Source organism: Chrysochloris asiatica, unplaced genomic scaffold (genome assembly GCF_000296735.1).
Source record: "Chrysochloris asiatica unplaced genomic scaffold, ChrAsi1.0 scaffold00124, whole genome shotgun sequence".
NCBI classification, from domain to species: domain Eukaryota; kingdom Metazoa; phylum Chordata; class Mammalia; order Afrosoricida; family Chrysochloridae; genus Chrysochloris; species Chrysochloris asiatica.
The window spans coordinates 257,161-273,759 of record NW_006408642.1 but is presented as its reverse complement, the minus strand read 5'-3'; the positions used below and the strand labels follow the sequence as shown (position 1 = coordinate 273,759).

General features: G+C 41.2%; 2 protein-coding genes across 2 annotated transcripts in view; both read right to left on the bottom strand.

Moving 5' to 3' along the window:
- The window catches only part of ZNF621 (zinc finger protein 621), a 36,172-nt gene extending 32,429 nt beyond the window's left edge, over positions 1–3,743 (bottom strand). The window contains exons 1-2 of the mRNA XM_006868753.1: positions 3,711–3,743; positions 3,029–3,114 (exon numbers count right to left, since the gene is read on the bottom strand). Of these exons, the coding sequence (XP_006868815.1) occupies positions 3,029–3,052 (24 nt within the window). The 5' untranslated portion in view covers positions 3,053–3,114; positions 3,711–3,743. The remainder of the gene's footprint in view (positions 1–3,028; positions 3,115–3,710) is intronic.
- Positions 3,744–8,081: 4,338 nt separating this feature from the next.
- ZNF620 (zinc finger protein 620) overlaps positions 8,082–16,599 on the bottom strand; it is a 12,808-nt gene continuing 4,290 nt past the window's right edge. Inside the window, 6 exon segments of the mRNA XM_006878228.1 lie at positions 8,082–8,231; positions 8,233–8,690; positions 8,693–8,976; positions 8,978–9,074; positions 13,372–13,453; positions 13,936–14,100. Of these exon segments, the coding sequence (XP_006878290.1) occupies positions 8,082–8,231; positions 8,233–8,690; positions 8,693–8,976; positions 8,978–9,074; positions 13,372–13,453; positions 13,936–14,100 (1,236 nt within the window).

Sequence of the window (16,599 nt, the reverse complement as noted above, 5' to 3'; positions counted from 1 at the left end):
TAACCATAGGGAGGAAGTGAGACAACTGTTGTTACATGGAGGGGATTGCAATCATTGAGATGAAACAAAGTGTAGGATTTGTTGAATGTAAAACTGGTAAGACGGTCTGTAAACCTTCACTCAAATCACAGTAAAAAATAGTTTTCGTAAATACTAACAATGAACTATTAGAAAATGCAACAGGAGAAAAGATGTCATTCATATAAAAATAACTAAGAATGAGTCCTAGTGTGGTGCTGTGGGTTAATGTTCTGGACTGCAAACTCGGTTTGAACCATAAGGGCAATAGTTCAAGCTCACCAACCACTCCTCAGAAACCCTATACAGGGTTGCTACGAGTCAGAACTGACTCAATGGCACGTAACAACAACATAAAGAATAGGCCTAACAAGAAATGTGAAAGACCAAGACGGGGTTAAAAAAAAAAAAAACAAAAAAACCCACAACTAAATATTGATTAAAGTACATAAAAGAAGAACTGAATTAAGTTGGAACCTAAAGTGTTCCTAAATAGGAAGAACGAAGTTTCAAAACAAGACAATTATCTCCAAATTTACCTATGAACTCAGCAAAATCCACCCCTGCCCCAAATAATTCCGTAAGATTTGCAGGGAAGTCAGAGAATCATTTTAAGTCATCTGAAAAAGTAGGTGTGAAAAGACTAGCTAGGAATTAAAATAATGATTTAAAGAAAGAAAAATTAAACCCAATCTTAAGAGACAATATTTAATCTCTCACTGAACTTCCTGACTCAGTCTTCCACAACCAACTACCACTAAGGAGCTTTGTCGTTAAGTGTCATCAAGTTGGTTCCAACCATAGCAACCATCAACCTTGCAGTTAGCAGTTCAGTGTTCATCCTACAGCACCATACCATGACTACACTAAGTAGCTGGAGAAACCTTTTTATATAAATCCAACTAGGCCTCCTCCTCTTGCCTAATACTCTTCAGTGCCACCCCCTGAATTTAAAAGCCAAAATCTTCACCATGGCCTACAAGATCCTTGGCCTGCTTCTCAAGCTCACCTTGAGCCACTCTGAACTCTTCTTCTTTCTAGAGTACACCAGCTTTTCCCCTTAACTCAGGGCCTTTGCATTTGCTGTCCAGAAAGCTCTTCTTCAGCTCTCTTAAATTATTCCCATAAGTGATTTCCTCTCATCCTTGAACTCTGAGCTCTCAACTCACACATTACTGTTGGGAGCCAGCGCTGGTGCCATCTAATGGTGAAGGTTTAGATGGCCATCATGCTCTTATGATTGGCCTGAAGACAAGTTTCACCTGGCTAAGGTGATGTCAGTGATCGAGACTTATTGTTAATTGTAACTAGGACAATCCTGGGAAAAGGGAACTTAAATTGAGCTAAAACCGTGTGATTCTGTGTTGCTATAACGATGCTTATACTTATGTAATCATATCCTGGTTGGTATCCTTATTCCTTGTTACTATGGAAAACTTGTAACTAGGCAGAATAACTATGACCTAATGCTAAAAGTCCTATATAAACCACGTTGCTACAATAAACTATATCACTGGCCATCAGCCTGTTGATCCTTATCTGATTAATTAATCCTCGCCTCTCCTTTGAGCAACCCACGCAGTGGTCTGAGCGGGTCTCAGACCCCGATACATTACTACCTTGATAAGGGGCTTTCCCACACCTCACCTTTAGAAGGTCACCTCTTCAGGGCTTCTCAAGCTTAAGGTACCAACGAATCACCTGAATAGCATATTACAACATATTCCTGACCCCACTGGGGATGGGATGGTGTCCAAGAATTTGCAGTTCAAACTAACTCCCAGAGGACGCTGACTGATGTTACTCATCTGTAGACCACACATTAACAAGCACAGTACTCTAGTACTTATGTTGTTGTAAGGTGTTGCCGAGTCAGTTCTGACTCATAGCGGCTCTGTATAGGGTTTCCAAGGAGCAGCTAGTAGGTTTGAACCACCAACCTTGTGGTTAGCAGTCCAGTGCTGATCCTACAGTACCACAGCAAGATATCAACATGTAATTTTATGGTGGTAACTTACTTGTTTAGGAGTGGTGCAGTTAACATACTTGGCTACTAACCTAAAAGCAAGAGGTTCAAGACCAGCCAGAGGTGTCTTGGAAGAAAGAGCTGGCAATTAGCTTTAAAAAAAAAAAAAAAAACTGCCATAGAAAACCCAGAGTTCTTCTCTGGCACACATGGAGTCATATAAGTCAGAATTGGTTCAACTGTAACTGGTGATTATTCCACTAAAAATATCCTCCTTGAGGAAAAAGAACTAGTATGTATTATTCAAATATATGCACTGAACATTTAGATAGTGCTCAGATTATTTTGTTGCATACTAGGAGAATAATGTTGGTCTCTCCAGGAAACATTTACAATTTGCAGCACTATGTCTTCGGTAAAAAAATCTCTCTGGTCTTTGCAGATGACTTGTATCGTAGAAGACCAGCTAAATTTTCACATTCCAGGAGAATTTCTTAGCTTAGGCCCTGCCTCTTTGCACGTAAACGTATACTTCCAAGGGCTCGCAACACACACAACTCTTATTTTCCTCCATTACATATTTACATCTGCCATATGACCCAGTAGTGACCCCAAAGGGGAACCATCACCTGGCTAATTTAGTTGCTCTGGTGTGGTGCTGTGGGATAAAGCACTGGACCCAAAGGTCAGTTTGAACCACAAGGTCGGCAGGTCAAACTCACCAGCAGCTCCTTGGAAACCGTTTACAGGGTCACTGAGTCGGAACCAACGCAACGGCACTTACCAACAACACAGATAACGAAGGGGTCCTGGTGGTGCAGAAGTTAAGTGCTCAGCTGCCAACCAAAAGGTTAGCAGTTGAAACTAGTTGCTCCCGGGAGAAAGACGAGGTAGTCGGCTTCCGTCAAGATTTTGAACCCTGGAAAGCTTACAGGGAAGTTCTAGTCTGTTCCATAGAGTTTGGTTTTCATCTGATAACTAATAGTCGTAAAAAAAAAAAAGTGAAAGGTTAGGGGGAGTGGGGCTGAAAGAAACTCAGCTCACCTGAGGCCAAGTTGTTTGGAGCATGGCTGAGGTCACCTGGCTTCATGCAGTGTCTTCTGGGATTGAAAACTCAAGAACCTTAGAAGCTAAGAGAATAAGAGTCATGAGTGCGATGGACACTGTCCAGCATCACCCACAGCCACATCTGCCCTCCCAGGGTCTTCATTTCCAGCACTGGGAGGCTGTCAGCCCCCCTCTTGTGGAGCACCCCCAATCTCATCATTAATTGCTCTACCTGGTCCCTCCATTACCCTGGTGAATGCCATTCAGACACGGCGCATTGAAGGATCCAAGAACCCTGTCTCTACAGTGTTGGTTCTGTCAAATGGAAAGTTTCATACAATGCTTACAACGGTCATGGCAATCACCCTCAAAAAAGTGCCTCAGGAGAGAAAGAGGAGCAGAGGTAGGTGATGCTAACCAGAGACCCAACTGGAACCTGCACATTGTATCCCAGAAAGCAGGCGACCCGGAACATCAGAAACGTCGGTCCCGGGCACGCGGGGCAGCCAGGCCAGTCTCTGGCCCCGGGAAAGGCGCGCGACCACCTCGGGTGGCTTGTGCGAGGGCCCAGACGCCTGGGCTCCGGGTCAGGGAGCGGTGGGCCGCCACTGGGACCGAGTTCAGGGGAAGAGATACTAACGAGCACCAGAGGCAACGAGGAAACCGGCATTGGGCGGACCTGGCATGGAGAACTCGCTGGAACCCACGCTCTTCGACCTGGAACCCACAGAAGCTGGTAACTAAAGCCCGATCCGGAAGAAAGAGTACTTCCAATGCCACTCTAGGCCGCACGGAGGCCGCCCGTCTCGGTCACCTCCGCTGCGGGTACCCAAGCTGCTCATCCCGCCCTACGGAAGAGGCGGGATTGCAGACCGGCTCCGGTTTGTGAGGCTCGGGGTGGGTGCGGTGCCACAGCGCCCTCTGCGGGTGCTTCCTCCGCAGAAGCGCACTGGTAAAGCACACACATCCTGGGAGAATACTTTTGGAAATCGGATACCTCAAAAGATCTTGCATCCATGATATATAAAGAACTCTTGTAGTCAAGTGCCGCTGAGTGAGTTCTGACTCATAGCAAGCCTGTATAGGGTTCTGAGACTGTAAATCTTTGCGGGAACAGAAAGGTTCAATAAAAATGTTGCAAGAGATATCAATAGATATTTCACTAGAGATACTTGGAAAGCAAATAAACACATGAAATAAACACATGAAAAAAAAATTCAGTTGCTGTTGCTGAATGCTATGGAGTTGGTTCCAATTCATAATGACTCTGAATAGGGTTTCCAAAGCTTTAAATCTTCACAGGAGCAGAAAGCTTCATCTTTCTCTCATGGAGCACCTGGTGAGCTCCAACCGCAGACCTTGTGGTTATCACAATCCAGTGCTTATCAATAGAGCCATCGTGCTCCCAGTTATTCATTTATGCAAATTAAAACTGCAATGGATATCAGTACATGCTTATTAGAATCGCTAACATTTTAAAAACTGACAATATCAAGTGTAAAGATGAAAACTCTCATCCATTGGTGAGAATGTAGAATGGCACAAACTCTTTGTGAAAGTTTTGAAGTTTCCTTAAAAGTTAAATATGTACTTATACAACCCTGCCATTCCACTCCTAGGTATAAACTCAAGAGTCCTGGCATGGCGCTATGGGCTAATGTGTCAGACTGCAAAGCCTTTGAACTGTAAGGTCGGTGGTTCAAGCTCACCAGCTGCTCCTTGGAAACCCTATACAGGGTCGCTATGGGTCGGAATCGACTTGACGTCACTTAACAACAACAATGAAAGCATGCATCCTTACAAAGAATTACATACAAATGTTCATAGCAGCTTTATTTAATAACCCAAACAGGAAACATCCCAAATGGCTGTCAACAGGTGAATAAACACATTGTGGAATACTCTCTAGCAATAACAAATAATAACTCATGTATATGTAACATGGATAATATAGTTATGCATAAAGTATCCAGACAAAAGAGTACAGACAGTGGGGTAACATTTATATTAAAACCGAGAAAAGCTAATCTGGAGTCACAAAGCTAATCTGCAGCTCAGTGGTCACCTGGGGAGAGCAAGGCAGGGACTACAAAGAGGCAGGAGCAAACCTTGGTGGGTGATGGTTATGTTTACTGTCTTCATTGTCATGACTGCTTCATTAGTGTATAACCTCGGTCAAAACCTATCAATTACATAGGATAATAGCTAACTTTTTTTAAGTTTTGTAACCAGTTGACTTCTAAGTACTTATGCATGCATGAATCTATTTAACTCTCAATATAACCAGTGAGGTAGGAAAATTATGCCCATTTTATAACCAAGGAAATAAACGCAGAGTTTTTGTAACGTGACCAAGATCCCACCTCTGGATTTAAACCAGTCTTTCAGAATCCACTATTATTAACCATTATCCTCTGCTTCCTGCTATAGGCAAAGTCAAGCTGTCAGCAAAAATGGATGCTAAACTAAAACATGTTTACATCTTTCCTCTTTGCCACAGGTAACAGAAAACATTGGTAGGGTTTCCCATGACCATAAAAAGTAAATAAAGTTGCAAAGAAATATTTTCTGCTTGGAAATATTCCACCTGGAACAGCAAGGAGGTTAATACATTTAAGACAAATAGTGCCTCACATTTGCCTCAACCACGTACCCACTGTTATCAGGTTTCCAACTCATACCACCCGGATAGGATAGAGTAGAACTGCACCATAGGTTTTCTTTACAGAAGCAGACTGCCACGTCTTTCACCAGAAGAGCAGGTGATGGCTTCAAACCAATGGTCTTTGGGTTAGCAATCTAGCACTTTAACAATTACACCACCAAGGCTCCCTCAGAGATACATATACACCCTGACTTCTGGAAAGATACAGACTGCAAACGAGCAGCAAATACAAACTCCACAGAAAGCAGCAAAGAGAGGGGGCATTGCATCTGAGGTAGGTCACCAAAAGCTTGCACCCTATTGGGAATGTCCTCCAAGATGCAGATTGTTCTATAAGAGTGTGGTCGCTTTTTTTTCTAGTTTAGGAAACTTCTGACATACAGGTTGTAACAGGATGGCCAGAAAGCTATTGCTTCCCTTTATCTTTCTTTGGTGCACATCTCAGAAAGGATATATGAGAAATAAAAAAAATAAGACCTAAACAGTTTGGAAATGCCTTTATTCTACTCTCATAGTTCAGGACAGAGAGTTCTGGGTAGAAAGTAATTTTCCCTCAGAATTTTGACACCCCATACTGTTGTCATCTAAATATCAGGTTACAGTTGAGAAACCTCTCATTCCTGATCATTTCTCTGTAGAATATTATTTAGGTTCTTCTCTTTAAACCCAGTTGTTGTGGTTAGGTGCCATCAAGTCAGTACGGACTCATAGCAATGTTATGCACAGCAGAATGAATTACTGCCTGATCTTGGGTCAACCTCACTATTGTTGCCATACTTGAGCCCATTGATGCTGCCACTTTGCCAATCCATCTCACTAGGGGTCGTCCTCTTTTTCTCTGACCCTCCACCTTACCAAACATGATATCTTTCTCCAGTGATTGGTTCTCCTGACAGTGTGTCTAAAGTATGAGAGACAAAATTTGGCCATCCTGGCCTCCAAGGAGCATTCAGGCTGCACTTCTTCCAACACAGATCGGTTTCTTTTGGCAGCTCATGGCACTTTCAATATTCTCCTCCAACACCATAACTCAAAAGCATCAATTCTTCTATGGTCTTCCTTATTCACTGTCCAGCTTTCGCATGCATATGAGGTTATTGAAAATACCATGGCTTGGGTCAGGCGCACCTTAGTCTTCAAGCTGACATCTTTGCTCTTCAACACTTTAAAAAGGTCTTGTGCAGCCGATTTGCCTAATGCAATACGTCATTTGATTTCTTGACTGCTGCTTCCATGAGTGTTGGTGGTTGATCCAAGAAGAATGAAGTCCTTGACAACTTCAATCTTTTCTCTGTTGATAAGAATATAGTTTATTGGTCCAGTGGTGAGGATTTTCATTTTCTTTACATTGAAATGCAATCCATATCGAAGGCTGTGGTCTTTCTTCTTCATCAGTAAGAATTTTAAGTCCTCTTTACTTTCAGCAAGCAAGATTGTATCATCTGCATATTGCAGGTTGTTAATGCGTCTTCCTCCAATCCTGTTGCTACATTTTTCTTCATATAACCCAGCTTCTTGGATTATTTGCTCAGCATACAGGTTGAATAGTATGGTGAAAGAATACATCCCTGTTGCACACTTTTCTTAATTTTAAACATTCAATGTTCCCATGTTCTGTTCTAACAACTGCCTCTTGATCCATATACAGATTCCTCATGAGCACAATTAAGTGTTCTGGAATACTGATTCTTCACAGTGTTGTTCATAGCTTGTCCTGATCCACACAATCGAAGGCCTTTGCATAGTCAATAAAGCACAGGTAAACATCTAGTAGTTTGGTAATTGAGTGATGTTCTTCCCCTACCTGGTGTGGCACTGTGAGTTAATGCGCCAGACTGTAAAGCCATTTGAACTGCAAGGTCAGAGGTTCAAGCTCACCAGTTGCTCCTTGGAAACCCTATACAGGGTCGCTATGGGTCAGAATCTACTCAACTTGACAGTACTTAACAACAACAACAACCCCCCCCCCACCATATCCATCTCAGTGGGCAGTCCACTGATCCCTTCAATCTGGAAATTTTCATTTCCTTTCATGTTTGTAAGTATTGGGGATTTTGTTTTTTTTGTGTGTGTTGTTTTGTTTTATAATGTTTTTTTATTTTGTGAATTGGGTGAAGGGATTGTGTTCTAGTTTTCTGTCTTTTGTAACCCATAAAAAGAATTTGATGGAGGAGACAGAGAATCTCAGGAAAGTTTCACGATGGATGCTGAGAGTCTGAACAAAATAAACATATTTATGGGACAGAAAGAGCAGATGTTCTGGATATGCAGAGCTGTGGGGTGAGAATGAGCACAGGCCAGGGGCACAGTGCTGACTCTGAAAGAACAACATAAAATGGGAAGAAACAAGAAGAGGCACAAAGAACCTGACTATGGATAGCCCTACTATTGGACACGAATCTTCTGAGTATATAGTTTCTGGTGCAAAATGAATCTTCTACACTAGCTGAAGAGTTTCCCACCCACCTTACACTCACAAGGTTTCTTGCCAGTGTGAACTCGGTCGTGCTGAACAAGGGTGATTTTCTGATTGAACACTTTTCCCACACTCCTTACATTTAAAGGGCTTCTCCCCGGTGTGAATTCTTTGATGTTGAGTCAAGGCTGTGTTAGAACTTAAGTGTTTCCCACATTCCTTGCATTCATAGGGCTTCTCCCCAGTGTGCATTCACTGATGAACAATAAAGCTTGAAATGCAACTGAATGTCTTCCAACATTCATCACATTTAGACAGTTTCTCCCCAGTTTGGAAACTCTGGTACGAAAGGAACATGGAGCTGCTACTGAAGGCCTTGCCACAATTTTTACCTTCATAGGGTTTTTCTCCAGTGTGGATTCTCTGATGCTGGATTAAAGCTGTATCTGAACTTAAACCTTTCCCACATCCTTTATACTTAAGTGGTTTCTTTCCAGTGTGAATTACCTGATGTTGAAGAAGTATTGAGTTCTACCGAAAGTCTTTTCCACATTCTTGGCACTCATAGGACTTCTCTGGTGTTGAGGGAAGTCTGACATGCGATTGAAATACCTGCCACATTTTCCATATTCAAGAGATATCTGATATCAAGAGATATCTGACCACTATGACCATTTTATTCATAATGAGTTATGTGCCAACACTACCTTTGTTTTCAGTTTCTCACTCTTCTCCTTGCTCTTCATAGTACCGATCCCATGATGCTCATTTGACCTACCTGTGAACTCTCTCCTCTTTGTCTTTTTAACTATCAAGTGGCCATGCAGCAACTCGAGGCTGCTCTCAACATCTGGAGGTTGGGTAACCTGGCAGTTCTCCTGATGCTACTCTTTGGGACTCTGCTTCTTTGGAAATGTGTGGCTTTGGAGATGAGTCTCCCTTCTCAGTTCTGGTCTCACCCCCTGATATCATAAAATAAAAATAAAAGTGTCACCACCTGATATCACAAAAAGAAAATACAAAAGCAAACAACAAATCTATGCTCGGGGGCAAGTAAGTCCAAGTGGTGATCACTTTTCCTGAGTAAATAGAAGAATTCTACCAACTTTTTCAATCTGAAATTAATGAAACATGTAATAAAGATGTATTGATCATTACTGCTAAGATAGAAGAGCAAGCAGAAAAAAGGATAAAAAAATCTTTAGAGAGTCTAAGATTCATGCTGGGTAACATGAAGAGGACCAACTTAAGAATTATTGGTATTCTGGAAGAGGAAGAATCAGAGAAGTCCACAGAGGAGATAGTGGAAGAACTTCTGGAAGAAAATTTCCCTGGAAGGATAGACCACAAAAGAAAATCACCAAGACATATAATAATCAAGCTCTCTAAAAATCAAAGACAAGGAGAGAATCCTAAAAGTGGCCAAGGAAAAGAGAAGTTTTACTTACAAAGGCAAGCAAATCAGATCAAGCTCTGACTGTTCAGCAGAAACCATGAAGGCAAGAAGGCAATGGGGAGACATATACAAAATCCCAAAAGAAAAAAACTGCCAACCAAGAATCATCCATCCAGCAAAACTGTCAATCAAATACAATGGTGCAATCAAAACATTCCAGGATAAACAGAAGCCAAGAGGTTTTGTCAAAGCCAGTCCAGCACTTCAAAACATCCTAAAGGGAATTCTTTGGACTGAAAACCAAGAACAGACAAGAACCATAGATTGACAGGCATGGCAACACCACCTGAAACTCAGACGATGGACAGCAGAATCCAGAACAGAACAAAATTACAATGAATTAAAAGGTGCTGGGAGGTCAACCAAAGAACAAAATAATAACAATGTCAAAGAAGGGAAAAGTGTAGGAACAGAGATCCAGGTGGTGAGGAGGTCAGGTAGATTACAGGATACAATAGATTGTCTTAAATGAGGGGAAAAGTTAATAGACTATATGGTAACTCCAAAGAAAGTTACTAATTCACAACTTACCATGAAAATGAACTTCCAAGCAGAACATGAAAACTAATTAGGAACTGACAAGAAATAGCACAAAAAACCACAAACTCAGCACAAGAAGGCACGCAGAACAAAGGAATGAATAGTACTACCAAAAAATTAACATAATGGCAGCAATTAATTCATACCTATCGATAATTACATTGAATGTCAATGGATTGAATGTCAATACATTGAATGTCAGTGAAGAAACAGAGAGTGGCAGAACAGATAAGAAAAAAAGACTCTTCAATATGCTGCCTGTAAGAGACACACCTTACACACAGTCAAAAACAAACTAAAAGTTAAATGATGAAAAAAATATATACCAAGCTAACTGCACCAATAAACAAGCAGGAGTGGCAATACTAATCTCTGATAAAATAAACTTTAATACAACAACGAGCATAAAAGATAAAGAAGGACACTATTTCATGATCAAAGGGTCAATTGAGCAAGATGACATAACCATAATATCTACACTCCCAATAAAAAAGCACCAAGATATATGAAGCAAACATTACTAGAATTGAAGAAAGAAATAGATAAATCTACAATTATAGTGGGAGATTTTAATACACCACTTTCAAAAGGGACAGAACAACCAGAAAGAAACTCAAAAAAGTTACAGAGAAACTAAACAACACAATCAACGAACTTGACCTCATAGATGTGTACAGAACATTCAACCCAACAACAGCACAATATACATTCTTCTTTAGTGCACATGGAACATTCTCTAGAATTGACCATATGTTAGGTCACAAAGCAAGCCTCCATAAATTTACAAACATCAAAATGTTACAAAGCATCTTTTCAGACCACAATGCTATAAAACTAGAAATCAACAATTAGAAGACAAAGGAAATAAAGTCGAATACATGGAAACTGAATAACACCCTGCTGAAAAGCGACTGGGTACCAGAAGAAATTAAACATGAATTCACAAAATTCCTAGAAACAAACTGGACAGTGAATAAGGAAGACCACAGAAGAATTGATGCTTTTGAATTATGGTGTTGGAGGAGAATATTGAAAGTGCCATGGACTGCCAAAAGAACTAACAGATCTGTGTTGGAATAAGTGTAGCCAGAGTGCTCCTTGGAGGACAGGATGGCCAAACATCATCTTTAATACTTTACACATATTGTCAGGAGGTACCAGTCACTGGAGAAGAATATCATGTTTGATAAGGTGGAGGGTCAGAGCACAAGAGAAAGACCCCCAGCGACATGGATTAGCAAAGTGGCAGCATCAATGGACTCAAGCATGGCAACAGTAGTGAGGTTGGCCCAGGACTAGGCAGTGTTTCATCCTGCTGTGCATAAGGGCACTATGAGTAGGTACCAACTCGATGGTACCTAAAAACAACAACAATGTGAATATTTTCCAGTAAACTCAAAAATGTTGGTTTCCTTTTTAATAATGTTAGTTGAGGATTCACATTCTATTATTAATCAGTACACGGTTACCACACATCAGAGACCCACAAGTGAAATGAAGACTCTTGAGAAAGAGATGAAAGTAAGGCCAGGAGGCCATCCCATAAAGAGCTTGAACACTGGAATCCAGCAGAAACTGACAGTCAAGGGAGAAAGAGCAAGAGAAAGGTGAGTGCAGTGGGTAAAAGGCAGGCACAGAGAAGTGAAGATAGACTTAGAGGTGACAGGAAGTCCACTGAGGTTAGACAAGGAGCAGGTCAAGCAGTTTACGTACTACAAAGGAGCTCACAGACCAGAAAATAGCCTGGAAATGATGAATCTCAAGATTTAATCACTAAGTTGTTAAACCACTGATTACTGGAAAACATTATGTCATACTCTTTGAAGAGAACTGATACCCATCAAAGTTGACACTACTAAGGGCTGGTTTGGAAAGCAGCAGGCCACTATGCTGTAGTAAGGGGAGAATGTATGGGTGGCAAACATCACAGGATCCTGAGGGACTGGTGAAAGCTTAGAGGCTTGCCTCTCAAAACAACGGGTTGAGGAAATGGTAAGAATCCTTCCAAAAGTGGGCAGCAGTCCTTGAAAGGATCAAGTAACCATTTTTACCCTTCATTCCTAAAAGTCTTTACAACACATGTGTACTGATTAATAATAGAATGTGAATCCTCAACTAACATTATTAAAAAGGAAACCAACTGGTATTTCCCTCCACTATCAAGGCCGTTGACAGGTTTACAGAATTTTCTGCATTGGGGAAGCAGGAACTTCATGTGTTTACAAGCGAAATGTTTAATAAATATTTCCCCATACAGCTTGAGGTCCTGGGGTCATATCCAGAAAGAAACAACTTTAACACCAAGATGAGAGGTGCACCAAAAATAAGCATTCTTGGTAGAATCTGAAGACCTAAGGAAATTTAAACAGGGAAGAAGGGAAGCATAATAATAAAGACAAGAAATTTCACTACATTATTTTTTCTTATTTTCATATGAATATCTTTCAGAATGAGGAAGCCATTCACCTCTAATTTAATTAACAAACAAGTTTACCTTCAAAGGTTCTTTGGTTCAAAATATGTGTGCCAAGTGTGTGGGGGAAAAGATGAACCAAAAAGAGTGGATATTGAGAACTGCAGAGGCTGGGTGAGGGATACATGGGGTATTGTGCTGGCCTCTTCTTATGTTTGAAAATCTCTATTATGAAAATGAAAGTTGTCTTGTTAAGTCAGTGTTTGAGAACTCAGAATTCAGTTTCCATAGAAACAATGCACTGTGTGTGACCAGACAGGTCCCAGATGTCTACTGTCCTCATAAGGCAGCTAACAACTTCATCTCTGAAAAAAACAAACTGGTAGAAAAATAAAATATTTCCACATGACAGAAAAGAAAAGATCTAAGTTTAAGATCTGCTCAGTCATTTTCTTTATTGGTGTTGAGGGCAAGAGGCAGAGGTAGACATGTGCAGAAATCTGCAGCCATGTCTTTTCTAGAAGAGACTGGTCCTTCCTCACCTACAGCAGGCCACCATTTTGAACTCAGAAAATCATCCTTGATAATTCCTTAAGAAAGAAAATAATCATACCAGAGAAGGAATGCTTCACTCACATTGAACTGGCCAAACTAAAAGTTGTTGTTGTTGTTAAGTGTCATCGAGTTGATTCCGACCCATAGTGACCCTGAATAGGGTTTCTGAGGAGCAGCTGATGAGTTTGAACTGCCGACCTAGTCATTCAAACGGCTTTGCAGTCTGGCGCATTAACCTACAATGCCATACCAAGTAGGCCAAGCAAAAAATGTGCTAGTAGGTTCTCAAGCTCACTTGGAGAAACAGCTCTGAGGGTCCCCCTGTCCACGGGTTCACAGGGATCAAGGCCCCAAGGCAGTTCCCCTTGCTCCAAAATCTGATAAGGGACAAAGATTCAGGATCAGAAAGGTAAAGGAGAATCTTGAAGCATTGTCCCCTCTCAGACCTCTTTTATCTTTTTTGCTGAGCCAGGTAGAGAGGGAAGTGAGATGACGTAAAGTCAGGGAGAAATTTCACAGCCTGTGGCACGTTAGAGGACAGGTCCCTCCCATAAAGGGGGCAGAGACAGTGTACACTATTAACATAATCCCAGGATAATCCCAAATTCACATGAGGGGGTCCAAATCTTCTTCAGAAAACTGAGAGGGTAGAGACACAAAAAGCTCTGCTGAGACCCCCAACAGCTCCTCTTTTCCTTCTGTGATGGAGGCAAAGCCCCTCCTAGGAGTGGGGAGATAGCTTGCATCAAAACCAGGGCTCAGTCCACTCACTAACTGCGGTGAAGCTCAGCCTTCAGAACAACTACATGGGAGGTTACTAGTGATCTCACAAATGCCAGGAAGAAAGGAGCCAGGATGCTGAAGGGCAGGTAATAGCGGGAAGAAGGGAAGTCTTATGCAGGGAAGCTACATTTGCATAATGCTTCTGTATCTCCTCCCTGTAGAGAGCCTTTTGTGCAAGGTTCAGGATGGCCCACTGACTCTGGGTGAAGTACAATGCTATATCCTCAAAGGTCACAGGCTCCTAAAAAAATAACAGGTTCCTTTCAAGCCCTGTATGAGGGCAGAGGTCAGACTGACAGCAAAAATAGAAGAATGTTTTTCAAAATACTGTGGGAAAACTTATTTTACTTGTCAAGATAGGCGTCACAGGGATTAGATTTACCCCACAAATGAAGTGCAAAAAAAAAAAAAAAAACAGACAAATTACATGATACTGGACATCAGACAACAAAGGACAATGATCCCTGAGAGATAGGAAACACAGCAGTGAATCCTACAATTTCCCAAGCTTATTACATTGAGTTTCCAGGCTGAGATGTTGGAGGATAACTGAATTAGAGGCAGGCAGAGTCCCCTGTGGAGACCAAGACAGTTAGCATTTACTGGACACAATACCAGTGAGGAGAGTGCCACCAAAATAAAATCCTGATCTGCAGAGGGTTACCAGTGCTAATCAACACGTGGGTGTAAAGAAACCACCCAAGACCAGAAAAAGAACCATTTGAAAGGACTGAGGGGAACAAGATTCACAGGGGACTAGAAATTGTGCCTGTTCCCATGAGCAAGACTGGAAAAACTCAGTTGATGGGGCACTGGATAGAGTACTCAGGAAAACCTTGCCTCAGTGGTGGAGAATCAGTGCTTCTAGAGAAACACTGCTCTAGACCTTACTAGCAACTCAGAATATCAAGACCAGAAAGGACAAATAGTTTCCAAGGAACTGAATTACATTCCAGAAACACTCAAGAAGATATAAAAATATCAAGTAACCTTGTTTGCTGAAAGTTAAGAGGACTTAAAACATTTGCCAATGAATATCAAAGCCCATAGCCTTAGATGTGGCTTGCAGAAAGAAAACAAAACAAAAATCCTCGCACCTTGACCACCAAATAATATCAAGATAAATGGAGAAAAGATTGAAGGCACCAAGACTTCATGTTGCTAGCATCCACCGTCAACACTCAGAAAAGATGTTGTTGTTGTTACGTACTATCGAGTTGGTTCCGACCCATAGCAACCCTGTATAGGGTTTACAAGGAGCAGCTGGTGAGCTTGAACTTGCAGTTCAAATGGCTTTGCAGTCTGGTGCATTAACCCACAGCACCACACCAGAACTGCACTCAGAAAAGTAGCAGTTAAGAAATCAAACAATGTATTACATTACACAAATCTGCTGCACAAGACCTCTTCAAAGTGTTCAAGAGCACAGACGTCATTTTGAGGACTAAGGTACACCTGACCGCAGCCATAGTATTTTCAATAGCCTCATATGTATGTGAAAGTTGGACTATGAATAAGGAAGACTATAGAAGAATTGATGTATTTGAGTTATGGTGTTGGAGAATACTGAAAGTATCATGGAATGCCAAAAGAACAATCAAACCTATGTTGGAAAGTACAGCCAAAATGCTCCTTGCAAGTCAGGATGGCCAGACTTTGTCTCTCATACTTCAGGTATATTATCAGGAGGGACCAGTCCCTGGAGAAGAACATCATTCTTGGTAAAGTGGAGGGTTGGAAGTAAAGAGGAAGACCCTCAACAAGATGGCTTGGCACAGTGGGAGCAGCAATGGGCTCAAGCCCATAGCAGCAACTGTGAGGTTGGTCAAGGACAGGGCAGTGCTTCATTGTATTGTGCATAGGGTCATTATGAGTTAGTACCAACTCAATGGCACCTAACAACAACAACAAGAAATATCCAATAAGGAAAAAATTCTACCTGTCATCTAATCAAAGGTTACAAAACATTTAGAGAGGCAAGACCAATTGTTACAACTATTGCTCTCCTCTTATCTGGAGCAATGGAGAATGAAGGAAACCAAAGACTATCAAAGAAACAATTAGTCCATAGGTCTAATGACCCATACGAACTACAACCTCTTCTAAGTGTATGATCAGAAGAACTCAATGGTGTCCAGTTATCACTATCAACCACTCTGACCAAGGACACAATAGGAGGACATGATTACAATGGGAGAAGCATGTATAACAAAATTCAAGTCCATTTTAAAATAATAATTTAAAACCAAATTGACTGGACTGATAGAGACTGGAGGGACCCCCCAAGACTATTCCCTAAGAAACCCTTTCAATCTGGAAATGATGCCAAATAACAGATTGGCTGATAAAATAAACAGTAATACTCATGAGGAATGTGCTCCTTAGAAAACCATATGAGACCAAATGTCAACATTCGTCCCAAAGCAAAGATGAGAAGGCAGAGGGGCAGGGAAACTGGACGAATGGAAAGGGAGAAGACAGTAGAAATGGAAAGAGTGCTGACATATTAAGAAGATGGCTACCAACATCATGAACAATTTGTGTATGAATTGCTGAATGGATGGAAAACCAACTTGCTATGTAAACTTTCACCTAAAACACAATAAAATGTTCAAAAAAGAAAGAAAAAGAAAGAAAGAAAACATCACCTATCATGAGGGAAATAATCAAAATGTACCCAGAACTAAAAAGAATGTTAGGATCGGTAGAGAAAGACATTAAAATAATTGTTACAGCTATA